Here is a 15,890-nt window from a genome sequence, read left to right on the forward strand (position 1 = left end):
CATGCTGATTCCATTAGTGCATCTGTTCCTGAGAAACGTATCCTGAGCATTATTAAATGAATTGACAATGTAGAACAATGAATCCCGGTTCAAAAGGATCCACAAACATGATGCATGAAAGCCAAATATTATTTTTAATATTGATTTCCGAATGGCAAAAACACTGATGGAAACTAGAGGGGAATCTTTCAATTCATAGGGGAGAAGGGCTGACAGTTTATCTGTCGTTCCCAGAAGAAAATGTCACTTTAATGGAAGCACTATTTCCATTAGAATCCATGGGGACCACATAAACAGCTCCCGACAGAGAATAAAATTGTTTGATAAATGCAAATGCAGATAGCATTAATGTATATTGTGACATCATTGCTTTGGCTTACTTTATTACTTTTATAATATTCAGTGCCTTGTAATTCACGAAATTAAAGTTAATCATTAAAATCTTGACGGATAGCATTTTGCTTCCTCTAATTTTAGGTTACACATTGGATGATGCAAAAGACTGTGCCAAGGCAGGCATTGATGTAGGAGCCAACATTAAAGGAGTCTTCGTTAAGGTTGGAGTTACTGGAGGAGCTTGTGCTGCTCTTCTGGATGTAAAAGGAGGTACTTCTACTGTTATAGGTTTTCACACAAGGATATCAGATCCTCTATATAAATCAAGTTCATTCAAAAGGCATTCATTAATCTAAATAAATGATGGGCTCTATTTGTAGCTCAGTTGTTAACTACACTGTGCAACTTAATATTCAGATACAGATCCAAAGTTGCTAATGAAGTGACTACTTGATCAATAAAACTGTTTCCGTAGACAAGATTGGGGAATGGAAAGTGAGTCCTGGATCTAGTACTTGCAAGATATCTTTCTGTGATTCTTTCTATGAAATGTAAGAGTGGATAACTAGTGGAAGGGGACTTAAGTCACTTTCAGTTGCTTGAAGCCTGACAAATGCTATCACATCTAGGTGGAATAGTGCTTGATTGATGTAGCAGTGGGTTTCACTCCATTATAAGTGTTTACTCATCATCTTCAAAAATAAGTAGTGGACAAAATTAAGAAATAATAGGGAAAAAGTTTCTTTCCTTGGAAATTAATTGTATGGTATATCTTATTTACCAGATGGGATTAGCAAATCAAAATATACCGAAGATTTCATAATATTTGTGCGAGGAGGAGCAAGTGAGCATGTAACAGCTCTCGCTCACAAGGAACTTCCGACTGTGGAGCTGATGCAGGAGTGGGGAGATGCGGTCGAGTACAACCCCGAAGTCATTAAATTTAAGGTAAATCTTTTCACTGATGGAACAGCCAATAATGGGAGTCACCAAGCAGTGAGATTGTCCTTGTGCTTTGAATGTTGCAGCTTTCAGACCTTAATTTAAAATTAGTTTTTGTAAATTTCTTACCCTTTTCCTTTCAGATGTAACCAAAATCCACAGCTCATGCAAAAGTTTGTATTAAGTTTACTTCATTTGTTTTGTGTTTATTTGCGATTACCAGGCTGTGGTAAATGCGAGCTCCTAATCACTAAATTGACAAATATTTTCTACTGTGACAAAGGGAGAAAGAAAGATGAACTTCTCCCCTCCATGATGAGAAGCATTGATCGTGTGGATAGTCAGAGGCTTTTTCTCAGGGCTGGAATGGCTATCATGAGAGGACATAGTTTTAAGGTACTTGGACGTAGGTACAGAGATTTCAGGGGTAAGTTTTTTATGCAGAGAGTGGTGAGTGCATGGAATGGACTGCCAGCGATGGTGGTAGAGGTGGATACTATAGGGTCTTTTAAGAGACTCCTGGACAGGTACATGGAGCCAAGAAAAATAGAGAAAATAGAGGGCTATGGGTAACCTAGGTAATTTCTGAGGTGAGGACACGTTCCGCACAGCTTTGTGGGCAGAAGGGCTGTATTGTGCTGTAGGTTTTCTATGTTTCTATGTAAATGCAGAACTTAGTAGTAGTGCACATGACGACAAAAATATTTCTCAATGATCTCCATTTATCTGAATCTGTTTTTTATGTATTCTTTCCCTTTTTCTTCTGACTGTTTTTGATTTTTTTTTGTACTTGGTTTCTTTTGGTTTGTTTTTTTATGTCTTTGTCATTATGTTTTAGCTTGTGCTTCCTATTAGTTTACCATTTTTTTCCAATGGATCTCAATACAATTTTCAATCAGTGATCGTCTTGGTGAATGCATCCAAATGGAAACATCTGGATCTCCCAGCGTAGATTCTAATTAATTAATGGTTGACATGCATTTTATAATTCTGACCCAGAGGTTTGTTCTGCAGTTTGATTGTTCCTAAAACCAGTACTAAGTTTTCCAATCGCTAGTATTAATTAATTCTCCCTGTCTGTCTATTCTGGCTTACTTTGATTTTAATGGTTTAAACTTACTTCTGTTTGATATTTGTAAAATCCCCTTTCAGATCCAGAATTTCAAGGCAAAAAGCTCTTAGTATATCATGGCTTATTATTTTGACATTGTGGGATCTACAATTAGCAAGTGCTCAGCTTGCAGTCAATACTGCTGTTCAGTATATTTTCAGTTCATGCATTATAAAGTAAGGCTGTGATCAGGTAATTTACTATATAACCATATAACAACTACAGCATGGAAACAGGCCATCTCAGCCCTTCTAGTCCATGCTGTACCTTACTGTGTGACTAAGAAAGTATTAAGGATTTCTGTATGTACGTGTACCTGCATATACAGTTAAAGTCAGAAGTTTACATACACTTAGGTTGAAGTCATTAAAACTCATTGTTTAACCACTCCACAGATTTCATATTAGCAAACTATAGTTTTGGTAAGATGTTGAGGACATCTACTTTGTGCATGACACGAGTTAGTTTTCCAACAATTGTCTACAGACAGATTATTTCACTTTTAATTGACTATATCACAATTCCAGTGGGTCAGAAGTTTACAAACAAAATCAAAAGAAATCAGCCAAGACCTCAGAAAATTAAATTGCGGACCTCCACAAGTCTGGTTCATCCTTGGGAGCAATTTCCAAATGCCTGAAGGTGCCACGTTCATCTGTACAAACAATAGTATGCAAGTATAAACACCATGGGACTACACAGCCGTCATACTGCTCAGGAAGGAGACGCATTCTGTCTCCTAGAGATCAACATACTTTGGCGCGAATAATACAAATCAATCCCAGAGCAACAGCAAAGGACCTTGTGAAGATGCTGGAGGAAACAGGTAGACAAGTATCTATATCCACAGTAAAACAAGTCCTATATCGACATAACCTGAAAGGCTGCTCAGCAAGGAAGAAGCCACTGCTCCAAAATCACCATTAAAAAGCCAGACTACAGTTTGCAAATGCACAGATGGACAAAGATCTTACTTTTTGAAGAAATGTCCTCTGGTCTGATGAAACAAAAATTGAACTGTTTAACCATAATGACCATCGTTATGTTTTGAGGAAAAAGGGTGAGGCTTTCAAGCCGAGAAAAACCATCCCAACTGTGAAGCATGGGGGTGGCAGCATCATGTTGTGGGGTGCTTTGCTGCAGGAGGAACTGGTGCACTTCACAAAATAGATGGCATCATGAGGAAGGAAAATTATGTGGATATATTGAAGCAACATCTCAAGACATCAGCCAGGAAGTTAAAGCTCGGTTGCAAATGGGTCTTCCAAAAGGACAATATCCCCAAGAATACCTCCAAAGTTGTGTCAAAATTGCTTAAGGACATCAAAGTCAAGGTATTGGAGTGGCCATCACAAAGCCTTGACCTCAATCCGATAGAAAATTTGTGGGCAAACCTGAAAAAGCGTGTGTGAGCAAAGAGTCCTCCAAACCTGACTCAGTTACACCAGTTCTGTCTGGAGGATTGGAACAAAATTCCAGCAACTTATTGTGAGAAGCTTGTGGAAGGCTACCCGAAACGTTTGACCCAAGTTAAACAATTTAAAGGTAATGCTACAAAATACTAACAAAGTGTATGTAAACTTCTAACCCACTGGGAATCTGATGAAAGAAATAAAAGCTGAAATAAATCATTCTCTCTACTATTATTCTGACATTTCACATTCTTTTGTAATTCAAATGTTTATTATTATTTATTCTTATTTTACAAAGCAGCACATTCTTAAAATAAAGTAACTGACCTAAGACAGGGAATGTTTTCGAGGATTAAATGTCAGGAAAGGTGAATCTCTGAGTTTAAATGTATTTGGCTAAGGTGTATGTAAACTTCTGACTTCACGTGTGTGTGTGTGTGTGTGTGTGTGTGTGTGTGTGTGTGTGTGTGTGTGTATGTGTGTGTGTGTGTGTGTGTGTGTGTGTGTGTGTGTGTGTGTGTGTGTGTGTGTGTGTTAAACAGTGTGTGCACACTTATATATGAGTGTATGTGTTGTCAATGTACATAGTGTGTATATGTTAAACAATGGCATACTCTGGGTTTGCCTTAGAACTTGAACATATGCTGGCAGTATTATAAGCATCAGGTTACCAGACAAGAACGTCCCTTAACATAATTAAGTCATTTACCAATTACAATTGTGGTAATTGTTCTTCTAATTGCTCTCATGGTCTTCTAACACGTTCCCACATCCTGTGATAAAGTATTGATTCTATCCAACACCACTAGGTGAGGAGCATTTGGCTCCATTTCCTATCTAATTATACAATGAACAGTAACTGAATTATTGCTGGTTGTGTACCAGAGATCTAATAAATGACAAGAGATGAGAATTCCAAAGGCTATGATCATATACCTTTATCTGAGGTTGAGAGTTTGCAGTAGTCTTAATGTGACAGTTGATATTATAACATGCTTCCCTTTCTCTCTACCTGTGTGTTATGAGCCAAGCCCTACATACTCAAAACTGTCTCAGGAGTCAATCTGTTCTCAACTAACTGAGGCATGACTTCTGGCAACCAACCAGGTTACCCCTCCCTGACCACGGACAATGGGAGAAAGGAGGAGAGCTGCCTTCCAGTGTAAACAGAAAATCTTAGAAGTACAGTAGCTCTCATAGAGAGAAAAATATGAGATATTTTCACAAAGATCTCCAGTTATCTGTATTCTTTCCTTTTAACTGCATTTTTATTCTTCTTTGTCTGGCTAATCACCAGGAATCTCTTGTCTGTCATCTCAGTCTCTGCTTCTCCTTCCTACACATGCACGCGTGTGCACACACACACACACACACACACACACACACACACACACACACACACACACACACACACTCTCTCTCACTCTCTCTCTCTCTCCTCCCCTTTCTCTCTGCCTCCCTCTTCCCCATCTATCTCTTTCTCTTCTTCCGTCTCTGCCTCTTTTCCTTTCTCTCTCTCTCTATCTTCATAGCTTGTATATTCGCAGAGCCCAAGATCTTCACAGTATGCTGGAATAATACAGTAAACCTTTAGTCAGTTTTGGGATATGCTGGCTACAAACTGGCTTTGCAGTCTGTCTGACAGAGGTCTGTCTGTCTGAGCAGCTGGTCACCCTTCCTCCTGAGCAGGTCACATAGCTTTCCAATAAGAAGTTGCCGGTTGTGTCCAGTTGTGAACTTTGTTCACATTGGCAATACACTATTCCACAGCTGAAAAAGGGATTCACGTCATTCAGTCTCTTGGTGTAGATTTATGTACCCCATCATATCTGTTGTTATCTATTACTATGTTTGCACCCCAGTAGCATGAAGCAGATTTATGTAATGACTTTAGAAACACAAGTGATTGTCCACTCTCACTCCCAGGCACATGAGGCGAGTTAGACACACCTCTGGAATCTAAACCTCCAAGCATGACTCTGCTAGCTCAGTATTACAGCACGTCTTCACATCAAGCACATAGTGTGTTTTTACTAATTACACATGGTTTTCTTTACAGCCGGTACCGCTTTACGAGCTAGTCACTTCAGGCACCTTTCAGAGTGCTAGCAGAATCAAGGCCAACATGAGGCGAGCCCTGGAGGAGTACCTGATCGAATACAGTTCCTGTCGTTGTGCTCCATGTCACAACAATGGAGTTGCTGTTCTCCAAGGTATAACGCATTCAGTGGCCATCAGACAATCAAGAATGTGGGTCTAAAATGTTGACAACTCCTGTCCTTCCCAACAATTAACAGTAATATTAAGTGGTTGGCCCAGTGGCACAGCTGGCAGAGCTGCTGTCTGGCAGCTCAAGTGACCCACATTCAGTTAGGACTTCTCTTGCTGTCTATGAGGAGTTTGCATGTCCTCCTAGGACTCCACGAGTTCCTTCAGGAGCGCTGGGTTTCTCCCATATTCCTAAGGTTTGTTAGCAGGTCAATTGGTCACTGTACATGTAAAAGTGAGTGGTACAATCTGGTGGTTGAAGAGAATTAGTGAAGAATAAATAAATAAGATTGGTGTAAAAGTGGGTTTGATATTTGATGGGCCAAAGGTCCTGATTCTCTGCTATCTATTTGACTTTGTAATCAAATAATAGCAAAAATCTTGCTTTCATTACAGTAATATGAAGTCTCTGTTTCCTGAATCCATTTCTACTATTTCATGTAATAATTATGTAGCATCCATGCCCCCAATTTACCCCCGTTTGCCTAGGATGAACCCCTGTCGCCCTGCCAATAGCGTAATACTTTGGTGTAAATACAGTGTAATGCCCCCCCAGTACACGCTCGCCACACAAATATCAGACAATACACCAAAGGGGAGTAAATAATTGCAACTTTATAGTTATTTCTTAGTGAGGGGTTAGTAGAAACAGATAACCTAAAGGTGCCAAATCAGTAAGTTTATCAGTTTGTGCACATAATATTTTAATATGTTGGAGCTCACGCCTTTGGTTCCATCCACAATGACATTCCAAGCCTTCGGCCCCTGTCTGAACTGCTGACATCTTGTATCTGCCGCCCTGGAACCGCTGTCCGCTCCTCACACGTCTGTCCTCCTCGCTCTCCTCCCAAAAAAGACACCACGGACTCCCACTCAGCTTACACATACAAGATAGCATAACAATTCTCCATCGGTTAGTTCCTCCCTTATCTGCAGTCATAACCCAAACATTCCAGACACAGAAACCCATTACAGCATTAAATAACATTACAGAGAAGCCATTTTGTTAGCCCGAACAGTTAACACCACAGTTACTGGTACTGAGAGCCCTACAATCACATTTACTAAAAATCGATGTGACTTCCTTGATTGTTAATGGTATTGAATGATGAAGAAAATTTAAATTCAACTTTAACGTAGAACTTTACAATTATTCCTGAAAGCTAGAAATTTTGAGGGGAGCTATTATTTCATGAAATCATTAAGTACAATTTTGTCCCATTTTTCAAGAAATAATAGAATTTTCCTGGGCTTTGATTTCTGTTTTGAAAGTCAATTGCAACAATTTCTTCCATTTTTCCAATGGAATGCTAAAACAGCTGCCGTTCCCCTTTTCTTATTGTTAAAACAGACACTACGCTATCCACATTTTACAGCCCCTATCCTTGAATTCATCTGGACAGCAAAGGCTGATACCAGCTAATTACAATGAAAGACAACAGAATTAAACTTGAATTTGTTGTCAAGTATCAGTAATGGAATTATTTTATCTTTGTAGGAACTCGGTGTGTATGCATGTGTCCTGCCGGTTCCCATGGAGCTGCCTGTGAGATTACTGCCAGGGAGAGTAAGCATTACTAATTGTATTAAGGAGAAAAATTATAATGTTATGTTTGATACCAGGTGATAACTTCTTGCTAAATTAGACCAATAGCCAGATGTGAATACTGCTGCAGATATAGTAGAAAGCGCTTCACGGAGCAGATTTGAACATGTTATTTTTACTAGATCTCAGAGTCAGACAATCAGAAAAATGGAAAACGATCGATTCCCCATAAAAAAGAGGGAAAATATAGATTTAAAACTACCTTGTGTACAGGATATTTTAGTGAAAGGCTTCCTCATAAAGAGCTTGCAATCAAGTCCGTTCAAATGATCTCCCTTAATGGTGATGGAAAGGGCAGAGCCTGTGGAATTTGAGCTGGTCACTCACAGCAACTCCAGGACCTGCCTAAAATACCAAAATACATGAAAATTTGGCAGTTGTTAGTTTGTGGGAATTGATTGTAATTAGTTGAAAATGAACAGGGTATTTGGCCCACAATGTTGTGCTGATTTATTGCAAATATTCCCTGCCTCTTTATTACTACTGCCCCTCGTGACCTATCCCAGGCACCTACCACCTTCAGTGTTTAAAAAAAAATGATCTTTGTTGCACCTTTAAACCTTTCCTCTCTGACCTAAAAAACATGTTCTATGCTGTTTCACATTTCAGCTCTGGGGAAAGGATTCTGACTGCTTATCTTATTTATTCCTCTTATAATTTTGGAAAAAGAAGAAGGCAGTAGTAATAGGGGACTCGATAGTTAGGGGGTCAGATAGGCGATTCTGTGGACACAATCAGGAGACCCGGATGGTAGTTTGCCTCCCTGGTGCCAGGGTCTGGGATGTTTCTGACCGTGCCTAAGATATCCTGAAGTGGGAGGGTGAGGAGCCAGACGTCGTGGTACATGTAGGTACCAATGACATAGGTAGGGAAAGGGAAAAGGTCCTGAAAGGAGAATATAGGGAGTTAGGAAGGCAGATGAGAAGAAGAACCACAAAGGTAGTAATCTCGAGATTACTGCCTGTGCCACGCGACAGTGAGAATAGGAACAGAATGAAGTGGAGGATAAATGCATGGCTGAGGGATTGGAGCAGAGGGCAGGGATTCAAGTTTCTGGATCATTGGGACCTCTTTTGGGGCAGGTGTGACCTGTACAAAAAGGAAGGGTTAAGCTTGAATCCTAGGGGGACCAATATCCTGGCGGGAAAGTTTAATAGTCTGTTGGGGTAATCTATTGCATCCGGTGCTCCCGGTGTGGCCTCCTCTACATTGGTGAGACCCGACACAGATTGGGGGACCTCTTCGTCGAGCACCTACGCTCCGTCCGCCACAACAGACAGGATCTCCCAGTTGCCACCCACTTCAACTCTCTGTTACATTCCCATTCGGATATGTCCATACATGGCCTCCTTTACTGCCATGATGAGGCCAAAATTCAGTTGGAGGAACAACATCTCATATACTGTCTGGGTAGTCTCCAGCCCCTTGGTATGAACATCAAATTCTCCAACTTCTGGTAATTCCCTCCCTCTCCCTTCCCCCATCCCACCTTCACTCTGTCTCCTCTTCTAGCTGCCTATCACCTCTCTGATGATACTGCCTTCTTCTACTACCCATAGTGCTTTCCTCTTAGATTCCTTCTTCACCTCTCCTGCCTATCCCCTCCCTGCTTCCCCTCCCCCACCCCTTGATCTTTCCTCTGATTGGTTTTTCACCTGGTACTTCCACCCTCCCCCCCACCTTCTTTATAGGGCCCCTGCCCCCTCCTTCTTTACTCCTGACAAAGTGTCTCGGCCCAAAACATTGACTGTTCCTTTCAACGGATGCTGCCCAACCTGCTGAGTTCATCCAGCTTTTTTGTACGTCAAGGTCTAATAGAGCTGTTAGGGAGGGTTTAAACTAATTTGGCAGGGGGATGGGAACCGGAATGATGGAACGGAGGAGAGGGATAACAGAAATAGATCTAAAGTAGTGAGCAGTAAGGATGTCAGGAAGGACAGGCAGGTAATGGAGCAAATTTGCAGCCATTGGGATGAGTTGCAGTGCAATAAAGTTGTAGTGCAATCAATGCAAAATTACCAAATACCGGACTTAAGGTGTTATACTTAAATGCACGCAGCATAAGGAATCAGGTGGATGATCTTGTTGTACAGTTACCGATTGGCAGGTATGATATTGTGGCCATCACTGAGATGTGGCTAAAGGATGCATGTCTCTGGGAGCTGAAAGTCCAAGGATACACGGTGTATCGGAAGGATAGGCAGGTAGGCAGAGGGGGTGGCATGGCTTTATTGGTAAGAAATGATATTAAATCATTAGAAAGAGTTGACATAGGATCAGAAGGTACAGAATCTTTATGGGTTGAGCTAAGAAATCGCAGGGGTAAAAGGACCCTGATGGCAGTTATCTACAGGCCTCCAAACAGCTGCAGTGATGTGGACTGCGAATTACAACAGGAAATAGATAAGGCTTGCCAGAAGGGCAGTGTTATGATAATTGTAGGGATTTTAACATGCGAGTGGATTGGGAAAATCTGGTCGGCACTGGATTTCAAGAGAGAAAATTTGTAGAATGTCTAACAAGATGACTTTTTAGAAGAGCTTGTTGTTGAGCCCACTGGGGGATCGGCTGTACTGGATTGGGTATTGTGTAATGAACCAGAGGTGATTAGAGAGATGGAAGTGAAGGAACCCTTAGGAGGCAGTGATCACAACATGATTGAGTTCACTGTGAAATTTGAGAAAGAGAAGCCAAAATCCAATGTGTCGGTATGTCAGTGGAGTAAAGGAAATTACAGTGGCATGAGAGAGGAACTGGCCAAGGGTGACTGGAAAGGGACACTAGTGGGAAGGATGGTAGAGCAGCAGTAGCTGGAGTTTATGTGAGAAGTGAGGAAGGTGCAAGACAGATATATTCCAAAGAAGAAGAAATTTTAGAATGGAAAAATGGTGCAACCGTGGCTGACAAGAGAAGTCAAAGACAAAGTAAAAGCAAAGCAGAGGGCATACAAGGAAGCAAAAATTAATGGGAAGACAGAGGATTGGGAAGTTTTTAAAAGCTTACAAAAGGAAACTAAGAAGGTCATTAAGAGAGAAAAGATTAACTATGAAAGGAAGCTAGCAAATAATATCAAAGAGGATACTAAAAGTTTCAAATATATAAAGAGTAAAAGATAGGTGAGAGTAGATATAGGACCAATAGAAAATGATGCTGGAGAAATTGTGATGGGAGATAAGGAGATGGCGGAGGAACTGAACAAGTATTTTGCATCAGTCTTCACTGGGGAAGACATCAGCAATATACCAGACATTCAAGGGTGTCAGGGAAGAGAAATATGCAGTCACAGTTATGACAGAAAAAGTACTCAGGAAGCTGAACAGTCTAAGGGTAGATAAATCTCCTGGACCAGATGGAATGCACCCTCGTGGTCTGAAGGAAGTAGCAGTGGAGATTGCGGAGGCATTAGCAATGATTTTTCAAAAGTTGATAGATTCTGGCCTGGTTCCAGAGGACTGAAAGATTGCAAATGTCACTCCGCTATTTAAGAAGGGGGCAAGGAAGCAAGAAGAAAATTATAGACCTGTTAGCTTGACATCGGTGGTTGGGAAGTTGTTGGAGTCGATTATCAAGGATGAGGTTATGGAGTACCTGGAGGCAAATGACAAGCTAGACAGAACTCAGCATGGTTTCCTTAAAGGAAAATCCTGCCTGACAAACCTAGCGCAATTTTCTGAGGAAATTACAAGTAGGCTAGACAAGGGAGATGCAGTGGATGTTGTGTATTTGGATTTTCAGAAGGCCTTTGACAAGGTGCCGCACATGAGGCTGCTAAACAAGATAAGAGCCCATGGAATGACGGAGAAGTTACATACGTGGATAGAGCGTTGGCTGATTGGCAGGAAGCAGAGAGTGGGAATATGGGATCCCATTCCGGTTGGCTGCCGGTTATCAGTGGTGTTCCACAGGGGTCCGTGTTGGGGCCACTTCTTTTTACGTTGTATATCAACAATTTGGATTATGGAATAGATGGCTTTGTGGCTAAGTTTGCTGATGATACCAAGATAGGTGGAAGGGCCGGTAGTGCTGAGGAAACAGAGAGTCTGCAGAGAGACTTGGATAGTTTGGGGGAATGGGTAAAGAACTGGCAAATGAATTACTATGTCGGAAAGTGTACAGTCATGCATTTTGGTAGAAGAAATAAGCAGGCAGACTATTATTTAAACGGGGAGAGAATTCAAAGTTCTGAGATGCAACGGGGCTTGGGAGTCCTCATACAGGATACCCTTAAGATTAACCAGGTTGAGTCAGTGGTGAAGAAGGCAAATGCAATGTTGGCATTCATTTCTAAAGGAATAGAGTATAGGAGCAGGGATGTGATGTTGAGGCTCTATAAGGCACTGGTAAAACCTCACCTGGAATACTGTGTGCAGTTTTGGGCTCCTTATTTAAGAAAGGATGTGCTGACATTGGAGAGGGTTCAGAGAAGATTCACTAGAATGATCCCGGAAATGAGAGGTTTAAGATATGAGGAATGTTTGACCGCTCTTGGACTGTACTCCTTGGAGTTCAAAAGAATGAGGGGGGACTTCATAGAAACATTTTGAATGTTGAAAGGCATGGACAGAGTGGATGTGGCAAAGTTGTTTCCCATGGTGGGGGAGTCTAGTACGAGAGAACATGACTTGAGGATTGCAGGGCGCCCATTCAGAACTGAGATGCTAAAAAAAGTTTCAGCCAGAGGGTGGTGAATCTATGGAATTTGTTGCCATGTGCGGCAGTGGAGGCCAAGTCATTGGGTGTATTTAAGGCAGAGATTGATAGATATCTGAGTAGTTAGGGCATCAAAGGTTATGGTGAGAAGGCGGGGGAACAGGACTAAAGGGGAGATTGGATCAGCTCATGAAGAAATGGCGGAGCAGACTCGATGGGCCGAATGGATGACTTCTGTTCCTTTGTCTTATGGTCTTATGGTAATTTTCTACACAACTCCAAATCCAAACATACAATTTACACTAGATTCCACACATCTTTATCTTCTGAATTAAGCTACTATAAGGGACCTTGTTAAATGCCTAACTAAATAATACAATGCCCACTGCCTTAACCTCATCAAGTTCCTTTGTTAATTCCTCAAAAACTCGATGAAGTTTATAAAGCATGCCCTGACCTATACAAGCTTTATTGTGTTTTTGCTGACTGCTGCTAAGTAGGCCAATGCCTTTCCAAATGTGCATAAATCCTGTCACATAGTATCTTCTCCAGTAGCTTCCCCACAACTGACTTGAGGCTCAGTGGCCTATGATTACCTATAATTCGCCTAGTTCCCTTGTTGAACAAAAACACAATTGTTACTCACCAGTCCTCCAGGACCTCACATGTTGCTAAAGAGGGCACAAAGGTCCTTGTCAAACCCCAAGCAATTTCTTCACATGCTTCTTTCAAAGGTATGTCATTATGTGCCATTAGGACCTGGGGACTTATCCACCTTCAGGTTTTTCAGAAGACTCAGCGCTACCTCTTCTTTAATCTTCCTTCCTACCTCTTCCTTAATGGCCTACTTAATCTCAAAATCAGCCTCAGTACCTCCTTCTACAGCTGGATTTGCACTGACTGTGATGATATCTTGGAAATAACATCTCCTCCTCACTCACGACCACCACCAGCACACCTCAAACATGCATGCTTTGCCCACTCCATACTCGCTCTAATATCTTCTATTTATGAGTGTCTGTTTTTTTTTAATTTCTATTATTCAAACTCACAGTAAAGACTGTTTCTTCATGTTTCAGATGTGGCTGTTGACGGCAAGTGGAGCTGCTGGTCTCAATGGTCTGAATGTGTAAACAGAGAAAGAAAGAGGACCCGGCAGTGTAATAATCCTCCCCCAGAAAATGGCGGCCAAATATGTACAGGGGACAATCAGCACACAATGCCATGTTAATAAAGAAACGCCGGCCTCATTCAGCCTGGTTTTGAACTTCAAATCTGAGTTCAAAAATTAATTCCACCAATCTGTAGTTTTTCATGAAGGGATACTTTAATTCAATATTAACAGAACCTGTTAAATTACTTATAAAGCTGGTTAATTGTAATGGCCTTTACAAGACAGTTAAACAGAATTAGTTAATTTCTAAAAAAATAAAAGGATTTCTTGCTCTTTCATGAATATTTATATTTACATACACTAGCTCAGTAAGCCATGATTTCAAGTGATTTCAAGTCAAGGGCGTTTAAGATGTATTCTATATTCAACTGAAATATTCAGCCAAGTAACCACCGTGCATTAGATCCGTATTCACAGGAGCAACATCCAATAACATAAGAAAAAATAATAAAATGATGTATACTTTGTGTGTGAAGATGATGATCCAGTTAATACTTTGAAGAATTTTTAATAAGGCAACTTGCAGATAAATAAATGTATGGAAGCAGCTTTTTAGGCAGTTGCTTGAGACCGAGAATGACTTTTAGTCGGTACTGAGATGGCTAATGAGGGAGATACAGGAACATCGGCTGTTTCATCAACAGCCTCTCTAAACACTTCAGCACTGTGGATATAAGTGCAACCAGGCAGTAGTCACAGAGGCAGGTCACTGCACTGTTCTTAGGCACCGATATAATTGAAGCAGGTGGGGACCACACACTGCTGAAGTGAGAGGTTAAATATCTCAGCAAACACACCATCCAGTTAATCAGCACAGGTTTTTAGTTTGTGGTCCGGTCCAAAAGTTTTTGTCAAATCATCTTCAGAGTCTAGAATGAGACATAACACTTGGTGGTTACAACCATTTTATTAAGTGTTACAAGAATGAAGAACAAACAAGGAAAAGACAAAGAAATTTCGGTCATTTCGGACTAAAGATAAACAAAATTCCAGTGTTAACAATTAACTTAATAAAACCACTGACACACCTCAGGGATGTGTGCTTAGCCCATGCTCTACCTCTCATACCCATCGCTTTGTGGCTAGGTACAGTTCAAATGTCATCTTTAAATTTGCTGATGATACAACTATTGTTGGCAGAATCTCAGATGGAGATGAGAAGGCATTCAGGAGCAAGCTTTACCAGCTAGTTGACAACCTTGCACTCAACATCAGTAAGACCATAGAGCTGATTGGGGACTTCAGGAAGGGTAAGAAGAGGAAACACTAACCAATCCTCATAGAAGGATCAGTAGTGAAGAGAGTGAGCAATTTCACGTTCCTGGGTGTCACTATCTCTGAGGATCTAACCTGGTCCCAACGTATTCATGCAGTTTTAAAGAAGCCAAGACAACAGCTATGTTTCAATATCACTTTGAAAACTTCTACAGATGCACCATGGAGAGCATTCTGATAGGCTGCATCACCACTTGGTATGGAGTGGAGGTGTTAAGGTGGGGAAGGTGCGGGTGGCTTTTGAACAGGATCAAAAGAAGCTACAGAAAGTTGCTAAATTAGTCAGCTCCATCATGGGTTCTAGCCTCTGTAGTATCCAAGGAGCAGTGTCTCAGAAAAGCTGCATCCATTACTAAGGACCTCCATCACCCAGGACATATCCTCTTCTCATTGTTACTGTCAGGAAGGAGGTAGAGAAGCCTGAAGACACACACTCAGTGATTCAGGAGCAGCTTCTTCCACTCTGCTATATGATTTCAAAATGAACATTGAACCCATGAACACTAGCTCACTTTTTTTATTATTTCTGTTCTTACATTATTTTTAATCTAGCTGTTTAATATAATACAATATACTTACTGTAATTCCTTTTTTCTCTGTATCTACCATGTATTGCATTGTACTGCTGCCACTAACTTAACAAATTTCCCAACATATGCTGGAGATATTAAACCTGATTCTGATTCTGATGCAGAAAAACTGGGAAACTTCTAAAATTAGCTATACTACAATTTTTGGAAAATTCACCAAACAATTACATATATACAGGTTTATTTATTTTACTTTATTTAGAGATATAACATAGAATCGGCCTTTCCAGCCCAACAAGTCGCACACCCAGCAACACACCTATTGAACCTTACTGCAATCAAAGGACAATTTATAAAGCCCAATTAACCTACTAAACAATATGTCTTTGGACTGTGGAAGGAAACAGGAGCACCAGGAGGAAACTCATATATGTTAATGGGAAGAATAGACAGAACCAGAAATGAACGTGATGCTGTTGCAGAGTTCAGTGTTCAATTCTGGCATCCTCTGCAAGAACGTTTGTACATTCTTCCCGTGTGTGCATGGGTTTCCCCCAGGTGCTCCGGTTTCTTCCCACAGTCCAAA

The 15,890-nt window shown here is 40.9% G+C and overlaps 1 protein-coding gene across 1 annotated transcript in view; it reads left to right on the forward strand.

The window, feature by feature from the left end:
• Positions 1–13,705, forward strand: part of dab1a (DAB adaptor protein 1a) — a 360,974-nt gene extending 347,269 nt beyond the window's left edge. Inside the window, exons 22-26 of the mRNA XM_059983518.1 lie at positions 478–606; positions 1,121–1,284; positions 5,861–6,014; positions 7,568–7,636; positions 13,405–13,705. Of these exons, the coding sequence (XP_059839501.1) occupies positions 478–606; positions 1,121–1,284; positions 5,861–6,014; positions 7,568–7,636; positions 13,405–13,556 (668 nt within the window). The 3' untranslated portion in view covers positions 13,557–13,705. The remainder of the gene's footprint in view (positions 1–477; positions 607–1,120; positions 1,285–5,860; positions 6,015–7,567; positions 7,637–13,404) is intronic.
• The last annotated feature ends 2,185 nt before the right edge of the window (positions 13,706–15,890 follow it).

This window comes from Hypanus sabinus, chromosome 11 (assembly GCF_030144855.1).
Source record: "Hypanus sabinus isolate sHypSab1 chromosome 11, sHypSab1.hap1, whole genome shotgun sequence".
Classification (NCBI taxonomy): domain Eukaryota; kingdom Metazoa; phylum Chordata; class Chondrichthyes; order Myliobatiformes; family Dasyatidae; genus Hypanus; species Hypanus sabinus.